The 9,537-nt window shown below is 42.3% G+C and overlaps 1 protein-coding gene across 1 annotated transcript; it reads left to right on the forward strand.

Moving 5' to 3' along the window:
* The first annotated feature begins 295 nt into the window (after positions 1-295).
* Positions 296-9,179, forward strand: snrnp70 (small nuclear ribonucleoprotein 70 (U1)). The gene is made up of 10 exons (XM_084743805.1): positions 296-500; positions 862-1,015; positions 1,114-1,176; positions 2,188-2,242; positions 2,332-2,396; positions 2,500-2,562; positions 3,069-3,150; positions 7,418-7,519; positions 7,723-7,822; positions 7,911-9,179. The coding sequence occupies exons 2-10, from the start codon at positions 869-871 to the stop codon at positions 8,644-8,646; spliced, it is 1,413 nt and encodes a 470-aa protein (XP_084599931.1). The 5' UTR covers positions 296-500; positions 862-868; the 3' UTR covers positions 8,647-9,179.
* Positions 9,180-9,537: the final 358 nt, after the last annotated feature.

Consider the following 9,537-nt stretch of genomic DNA (forward strand, 5'->3'; position numbering starts at 1 on the left):
CTTAAGCATTGTACTGACAGCAACAAAAAGACAGAAATAACAAATCTAACGAAGTAAATAAAATAAAGATGAAATTCAACAACAGAAATAAAAAAAAAATGAAATCGTGAAAATGTTCACTTGAAGCTATCAAAACTATTGCAAATATTCATACTTTTGATGGCTTTCTTGTTTTCCTGAGGACTCAATTACAGCTTCACATCGTCACCAACGCGGTGATGGCGCGCATGCGTACCTGATTGATTCGCAGCCGGCGCTGTTTACGTCAGGCGTCTGCGATTTACGGCATCCCGCCATTTTATTTTTGGAGAACTGTAGTAGCTCGTACACATTCAACTATTGTCGCCGTACGGTCTGAGTACCTGCGTGGTCCGTTTTAATTTCAAGTCGCTGGTTGTTCGCTTTCGCCAGAATAATTAGGTCCAGGAGACGTGGACATATCACACGCTTGTACCTGTGGTCCATGGTCTGACAGTGGTCAAGACATTGGAGGAGAGACGGTAAGAGTCGTGCTCGAGGTTCCTTGTTAGCATAGTGTTAGTTAGCATGATGGCTAGCGTGAACGCAGGGGGCTTCACTTAAGTATCTGCGGTAAGCTAACGTTTTGCTGTTGAGAGTAAAGTCTGAGCGACTCATACTTTATCTCTACAGTATCCACGCTGTTTGTATATGAATGTTAATGTGTGTCCAGTGGGCAAGTCTTCAGTAAGATCCACAGTTAGCCCAAGTTCATGTTAGCACGTCGAGGTATGCGTGAGCCTGATGTTGGCCTGCTCTCCATTGCTGGACTTAAGCAGTGGGTCAGGTTGTAGTCATTGTAATAATGGTACGTGTTTTTTGTGTTTGTTTTTGTTTTTTTAGGTGAAAGATGACGCAGTTTTTACCCCCCAACCTGCTTGCCCTCTTTGCTCCGCGGGACCCCATACCCTTCCTGCCCCAGCTGGAGAAGTTGCCCCATGAGAAACATCACAACCAGCCTTACAGTGGCATTGCACCGTTCATCAGGCACTTCGAGGTGAATATTTACTTTTCTTTTGTATTCATATGCCTTGATTTATGCACATCTTATCTGGTTCCATATTTCTGATGTATTCATTTCCTCTTTATGATCAGGACCCAAGAGATGCCCCTCCACCAACAAGGGCAGAGACCCGTGAGGAGCGTCTGGAGAGAAAGGTGAGATATGAAATGATATTTCCACTGGTTCTGACTTCAGATGCTACACAAATATGTGTACGAGTATGACACATGATTGACTGGCTGCCTATAACAGTGTTTCTTATTCTGGGGCTCGCAACCCCCAAGGGGATCATAACATAATTTCTGGTGTTTGCCAGATGTTTGGGGAGAATAAAATATCATATTGTGGTAAGCAGCATAACATGATAAGCAGAAAGCTGCTTTTTACATTACATCATCTCAACAAGTGGTGAAAGTGAGTTTGGTCTTCTTCATGTGTTATACAGTAAATCCCAAGTAGTCTCAGGCAGATGGGAGGTGGGGTTGGGGGTAGGGGGGTGTGTGATCACCAACTTGATTTTTCAGGTGGTGTCGCAACTCCAAAAGGTTGAGAACCACTGGTTTGTTCTTGCAATCACTAATGTTAGTGCTAAGGTTAGTCTGTAATAGTATAGTTGTATAGTAGTTATACTAGTGTAGTTGACTGTTCTCTCATGTCGGCCATTTGGGGGGATGGCAATGATCCTCAGTCAGCAATTAAATGCAACTTTTGCCAGGAGTTTTATTACATTCTTAATTATATTGCAGGGGAGAACATGTTAAGATTACTTTTTACATTTTAAATTATGTTGGCCAGAAAATACCATATTTGATCAAATAATTAAGTGTTTATTATCTGGTTAGTGCTCCACTATCATCCATAGAACTCAGTTTTGCCCCTTTTTTCCCTTCTGTTTTTGGATAAGATCTAGCTTATGTATGCATTAGCTTGTGACCAGCATTAGAGTAATCCTTGTAGTAACTAAAAATAAGCATTTAATAGCTTTTTTTTTTTTTTTTTTTTTAAAGCACTTCCCGCCTAGCTGCTCTGTGTTATCTGCCTACACAGGCTTCCCTCCCTCCTGGCCCTTTCATGCCTGATACCCTCTATTTAGCACATTGCCATTCATAAAGAGCTCTTCCTGAGTGATTGTTGAGCATTGACAATTTCTTACAAATCTTTTGCAGAGGCGAGAGAAGATTGAGAGGAGACAGGCAGTGGTGGAGACAGAACTCAAGCTGTGTAAGTTGTCACAGTAATATTCAAGCTCTTTTCACTGTGTGTGGTTTCTTGGCTTAAACTAATTCTGCTTTCCTATCTGCATATTTCAGGGGATCCACATAATGACCCCAACGCACAAGGGGATGCCTTCAAGACATTGTTTGTGGCGCGAGTGGTGAGTATGTTAGAATCGCACATTTACCAAGTCTGTGGATGAAGCAAACATGGTTATTGTCTGATAACCGTTAACGTCTAACCATTTTCTGTCTCTGCTGTAGAACTATGATACTACAGAGTCCAAGCTTCGCCGTGAGTTTGAGGTCTATGGCCCCATCAAACGGGTACGTTAAGCTGTTTCTCACTTGTGTAGACCTGTACACAAGTGTACAAACTACATTTCAATTACACCAACTGTAACTTCTAAATCTGTTACAGGGTTTGTTGGATAAAAAGGCTGTCACAGCAGTTTTGATATTTTCAAAACTTGACCTGAAACTCCAAGAACAGATATGAAACAACTGTCTTTCATTCGTCATTGTAAATAGAAATTTGTTGTGCCATGTCAGTGTAATTGAAATTCTACATTGTTATTGTTGTAGTAACTGAAATTAAAAGTGTGTATACAGTATATTTATAAACTAGTATACAATCTGAGCAAACTCGAGGATGAATGGGGAAAAATAATGCAAGAAATATGCTTAGTCGTTGGGGATGGAATGGAGCAGTGTAACTCTAAATGCATTAAATGATTTAGGAAGGTTGATTTGTTTTTGTTTGTCAGGTAGAGTCGCTTTGTGTAATGATGAACCCCACAGCCAACCATTTTCTCCATGTGTGTTTGTTCCAGATTTACATAGTCTACAACAAGAGGACGGGGAAGCCTCGGGGCTATGCTTTCATTGAATATGAGCATGAACGAGACATGCACTGTGAGTACCAAAGAGCACTGAGCCAAAACCTTTTTTTTAGATGATCACATGCTCATAAAGACTGATCTTTGTGACATGCATGGCGGTTCTTCAGTTGAACCCCCTTTCCTTTAGTCTATGTGGATGTTTTTGTAGTGATACTGGGGTGGCAGCTGTCTCTAACACCTAGGGAAGGTGACCACTACCTAATGAGCAAATTGATGGTTATGGCATCAAAGGAATCAGAGTACTTCTTACAGACGTATCCTCTACAGTTTGCATGTTGAAATCTGAGTCTGGTGGTGTGTGTGTGTATGTGTTTGATGGGTGTCATCGGTTGACTAATAGTCTGGTTGAGGATGTGAATTGCACCATAGGAAAGTGGGAGGACCAAGAGGTAGAAGTTTGTCTTTCATCTGTGAACTTGAACATCTTTGCCTGTCAAAGGGCACATTGTCTTTTAACTGTTAGGCATGGTAGCTCTGTGGAAGAGCAGCTCTCCTGGTTGGACTCTAATGGTAAGCACAAGGTCAGACTGGTCACCAAGCAGTGAATGTTTTTTTTGTTATTATTTATTTTTTAAACCTCAAATGTGTCAAGGACTGTATGGAAACCCATCTTTTGTATGACTAGGTATTGAGCTTAAAGGTTTTATTGGTGGTCTTCAACCCTGGTCATGGTGAGATTAGTTAAATTTCAACACACTAGTAAGATTTTAAGCTGGTGGTGATGACTTAGTCAATAATGGAGTCCTGTCTCATTAGACAAGTGAATGGTGCCATCTAACACAATGACACTATTCAAGGACATTGGTGTAAACAGCTCTTCAAGACCAGAGTTGCTGAATCACAGCAAGCATGTAGTCACAGCAGGGGGTGAACTGAGGGGGGATGTGGGGCTAAACAGTATATTAACTGTGTGTTGTTCTCATTGCCACTGCAGCCGCCAATCTGTGATGGCTATTGGCCAGAGCTGGCTGGCAGATGATGATGGTTATGATACATCTACACCCTACTACCACAGCTCAGTATATGGTTGGTATAATGGGTTTGTATGATGGGTAAGATTTCTTTCCACCCTCCATCTCCTACATAGGGAAGAGGAGCTACGTTCAATGGGTAAAGCATCTTTCTTTGCAAGCCCCAAAGAGTTTTCAGTACAATTACTACTACTTAGATCTCGGGCTTTGACCATTGAACGCACCCCTGACAATTAGTTTATTTATTGTTGCCCAATGATTCTGCCCTTTATGTGAAAGCCACCTCAGGTCACTGAGGGCAATGACTCGTATATTGAGGGACACAAAGTCAGTAAGCATGTGCATTGTTGCACAGCTGTCAGTCCCATCAGTGTCTTGTGGAGTTTGTGAATAACGCTTTGCAGATTAACTGAATTTATTGCGTTTTGTCAGTGATTCAATTTTCAAGCTTTGTTGTTGCGCAGGGATTAATAACATTAATAAAATATAAATATAGCTCAGCAGGGACGGAACTTGAATTCAGCAGTTATCAGAATAAATAATTATTTTCAATACAAGTGGAAAGAATGCTCATGGGTAGCTAGCTTATTGGTAAATTCAGAAACAAATGTGGTAGGTTCATTAGTATTGTGTAACTGTGTAACCTACCTTCACTCTGTCACTGGTAAAGTTGGAAAATTTTAACGCCTTGTCAAGTCTGTCTGGCCCAAGCATTCTGATAAATACCAGTGCTAATTAAAAAGGCATGGCAAGATGTATATAATGGAAGCTGGGTTTTAAAGGTCCAGTGCGTAAGATTTAGGAGGCTTTATTGTTTTAAGTATTTTGATTAGTGTATGATCACCTGAAAATCAGAATTGTTACCTTAGAATGAGCTCTATCTACAGAAGACACAGGGCCTCTTCTCTGGAGTCTCCCATGTTGCACTGCCATGTTTCTACAGTGGCTCAGACTTGCTTGTTTATGGAAGTCCATCTTATCTGATGATGACTTTTTGTTCTGTTTAATTTGGTGAGTTTTGGTTTGACTGAAGTCCAGAACAGATACACCAACCACAAGTTTGTTAAAGTTTCATTGCGACCATAGTTTCTTCTAGTCATTTGGAAGCGATGAGGTGTTAGTAACCTGCAAACTCTCAGCTAGATGCCACTAGGCCTAAGTCCTACACAATGGTCCTTTAACTCAGCTGTTTTGCTCAGCAGCCTGTGCATGTAAGTCCATGCTGTTAACATTATTAATACCGTTTTCTGCGCCCACATTCTTAACTACTAATTTTCTCAGCAAAACCTTCTGTGACCAGCTGGTCGTACAGCCTCATTAGCTAAGTATAGTTCACAACCCTGTTTTAAATTGAAAATGCTCTTGCCTGTGAGATTGATGCATCATGTTATTCGAACTAATTAGTCTGAGCTGGCTTTGATAGAAAAGGCAGATGAGGGGAAATTTCTTTAATTCTGCTAAATGGGCTATTCATACATTATTTATTCACTACATAACTAAAGGTAGATACTAATTATTGTAGCATTACAGATTAATTCATACAAATAATATGGCCAAGATTTTCAAAGTAATGGTTCCTGCAGTTTCAGCACACGACATGCAAAAAAGTTAGACACTGGATGCCCTGAACCAGTGTGATATTTCAGGTCACTTTAGATCTAAGACATATCAGCATCAGGAACATAACTTCATTTAAATTTTAGTACAATAAAGTTTCTTTTTCATTAGTTGGTTGGGGTTGTGATAAGGCAACTCCTGCAAGGAAGGTAGCCCCGTTTTTTTGTTTCTGTTTGTTTTTTTGTTTTCTTCTTTCAGTTGGTCAGTTTTGGTAGGACTGGTGGGGGTTTGGTAAGGCCCTGTCATTGGATGGGATGTTGTCATCCTTAGTGAACACAGGAAGTGGAGGGGTTCTGGTAAGGCCCCTGATAGAGTTGTTGTGACAGTATGTGTACTCTGGTGCTGAGGGATTTTGGTAAGGCCCTAAGACTGGGGCAGAGACTTTCATGAGGCCCATGAGTGAGTGCTAAAGATAAGGTCATGAACTGTATAGTATGAGTGAGGGAGTTTGGTAAGGCTCTCAGAAGGTATATGTGAGGTTTTGGTAAGGCCCTCAGACTGTATGCTATAACTGATGGGTTTTGGTAAGGCCCTCTTTTTGGACTTGAGTTATCCCGTCAGAGATCATCACATCAGACCAGTGTGGCAGCCAGGATGATCCGCCTGGATTTCACCAAGCCCATCCATCATACAGGATGGATTGGAAGACTGTTGTGTGGTATAAATGGGATGAGATGTCTGAATGTACATCAAATATGCCAAACGGAGACTTCTTGTTGATGAAATGTTCTTAATCTTGGTTGCTTCCATCATGTTGCTCTGTTGTAAAGCTTGTAAAGGGTTTCAGCAGATGAAAGCCACTGCAACAGAACAGTCTACTGCCATATCATAATATTTTCTTCAAAATCTTGTACTGTCAATAGTGCAGTTTGCCTTAGCAGTGATGTGCTGCTGTATTTGTACAGTCACTGATTCATTCCCAAGTATTTGTAGGATATTAAAAGTCAAAGTGTTACAGCACTGTACAAACAGATTTCAATTATTCAGAAACCTGAATCAGAACATGATAGAATTTTGTTAGTTTCTGAGACCACTTAGCAAATTGGAAAATCAGATTTATCAGAGGTAGGTAGCGATTACACTACATACGATTATGATAAGATATAGTATAAGCTTTTAATTGTACATTTACTGTTAACTTTGCCAGCAGGTTGGGTTAAATTTAGCAAATGCACTGAAACAATTACAGAATGACAACCTGTTTTAAGACTGTCAGTAACTGAGGTTTTAAGTGATCTAGTTTGCCACAGTCAAACCTGAGAGGTTCAGCATTTATTAAAATATGAGGAGTCACTTGTCACTCTGATTGTTCAGTAGTAATTCATGTATTTAAAGCAGCAGTACCCCCCAAAAAGGAAGGTAACCCCACACGATTATCCTTAAAACACCCTGAACATCTTAAAATGACCATATACATTTTTCAACACCACTGTTACTTAATGTAAACAGTGAAAGAACTGAATGCTGGGTAGCTAAATGATGCAGTTAAAAGTGAAACATATCAATCACTCATCGGGTGGAAGGAAGTCTACTCCCATTATCCTTCGGCTTTTACCCAGAGAGCAGCCATCTCGGCCTCGCCTGCTCCTGGTCAGTATAATGATGCACTGTTTGTTTGTTTCCTTGGCCACATTGATGCAGTCGTATTCCTATCTCACCTGCAACTTTCCTCTCCCCATTCCTCCTCTCCAGCCGCCTACAAGCATGCAGATGGGAAGAAGATTGATGGTAGAAGGGTGTTGGTGGACGTGGAACGAGGGCGCACTGTCAAAGGATGGCATCCTCGCAGGCTAGGTCAGCTGCCTTTTTTATACTGGACTTCAAAGATCATAAAATACTTGAATGCACTTTGCAAATTCTGCAGTTTAGCTTCATGTGCAAATTATTTGCTGCTATGAGAGCTTTTTGGACTTGATAACCCGTGTCATCAAGTCTGAGGATCCTTACCTAACACACATTTATCTTTCTCTTATGTTTGGCTTCTTTTCCTTAACTAGGTGGTGGATTGGGTGGCACTAGGAGAGGTGGAGCAGATGTCAACATCAAGCACTCTGGCCGTGATGATGCATCACGCTATGATGATCGCCCCCTGGGAGGGTGAGTACGGTCAGGGAAGACCTGTCATGTGGCATAAAATAATGTAATGCTTTGTATAACAGTCTTTCCTTTGTCCCGATCGCCATAGTGATCGAGACCGTGGGGACCGGAGGGAGCGTAGCCGGGATCGCGACCGGGACAAGGACAGAGACCGCCGGAGGTCCCGATCTCGCGAACGACGCCGACGCACCCGTTCAAGGGAGCGAGACAGGGAGAGAGACAGGCAGATCGGAGGAGATGAAGGCAGCGGCAGTAGCCGGCGTCGAGAGCGAGAAAGGGAGCGCGGGGGGGCAGTGGGAGGAGACAGCAGGAGCAGGGAGAGGAGTAGGGAACGGAAGAGAAGGAGCAGGAGCCGGGATCGCAAGAGAGACAGGGAGAGAGGCAAGGGGCTGGATGGAGAGGAGGTTGCTCCAGGAGACGGTGTGCCTGAGGGTGGCGATCGGATGCTGGAGGAACATGAAGGAGAAATGGGTGAGGGCATGGAGGAGCGGAGAGACAGGGACAGAGAAAGGGACAGGGACCGCAGGCGCAGCCACAGGGACAGAGACAGACGCAGGGGAGACCGTGACAGAGACAGGGAGCACAAGAGGGAGCGGGGAGATAGAGACAGGGGGGACCGCAGAGAAGACCGCCACAGCTCCCTACGAGATGACATGGGATCCCAAGATGACATGGGCAACGAGGATGAGGGAGGAGCACCACCACACATGGAGGAGTACAGTCAGGACGGGATGATGATGGACCAGCAGTCAGTGCCATCGGCTGACGGCTACGGCTCCAGTGAGAACGGCTACAAGATGGAGGCACCGGGAGACGAGTACTGAGGTGGCCCCTCTCCCAACAAATAAGTCGTTTTCATATTTTTCTTTATCATGGCCCATAACTGTCTGGCAAGCCACAGGACACCTTCCTCAGTATCACACCCAGCTAGCTTTCGCTTCTCTGTCAAGAATCCGTTGAAATATTACACTTTCTCTTTGCACGCACAGTTGATGCATAAAACAGATTTTTGATCTTACTGAAGTTGCAGTTTTCCTGCATTGCCCGACTAATCCGTGCCACTAAATGTTATCAGATTACCTTAGTGATTCAAGCTAGGTATTTTTTCGTTTTTGTTTTTTTTTCCCACTTGGCTTGGGATGAACTGTAAAAACACGAGCTCTATTCGTTTTTTTTTTTTTAGATGGGTAGATTGTGATGACTTATTTCTGGGTTCCTAAAGCAGGTAGATTGTATCTTCATTTGGACCCAGTGACCAATTCCTGCTCAGTGTATGTGAAGTTGAATGACATGTAGTATTGTGAGAATTGAGGGCTGTTCTGTTTATTCATTCTGGAATAAAACATTTTTAAATAAATTCTGTCCTCTCTGTGTGTTATATTTGCATGGTAAACTTATGTCAAAGTCTCCAGTCTAATTTTTATACTGGATGAATGAAAACCAGTGACCTGGACGTACCCAATACCCATGCAAACTCTAAGTATGTGAGAATACACCATTCATATTAATATAACAATGATTGTTAAATGTGTTTCAGACAGATTGCCATCATTGGTCTTTCACTTGCCAATTCATGCTCCCAGTTCTGTTTTTGTTTTGCATTATATTTGGTTACAGTCCATACACATCCACACTCTGCTTAAAGTAACAGACAAGTATAGTTACGTTATTATTTATTGGTTAAGTTTTGGGTTTCATTAGTCATTTTCTTTCTT

The sequence above is a fragment of the Lutjanus erythropterus genome, chromosome 19 (assembly GCF_056507025.1).
Source record: "Lutjanus erythropterus isolate fLutEry1 chromosome 19, fLutEry1.hap2, whole genome shotgun sequence".
Lineage (NCBI taxonomy): Eukaryota > Metazoa > Chordata > Actinopteri > Lutjaniformes > Lutjanidae > Lutjanus > Lutjanus erythropterus.

Coding starts and splice junctions, on each gene's coding strand:
- snrnp70 (XM_084743805.1), top strand. CDS start 869: ATGACGCAGTTTTTACCCCCCAACCTGCTTGCCCTCTTTGCTCCGCGG. Junction 1,177..2,187: donor AGGAGCGTCTGGAGAGAAAG/GTGAGATATGAA, acceptor AATCTTTTGCAG/AGGCGAGAGAAGATTGAGAG. Junction 2,397..2,499: donor CATTGTTTGTGGCGCGAGTG/GTGAGTATGTTA, acceptor TCTCTGCTGTAG/AACTATGATACTACAGAGTC.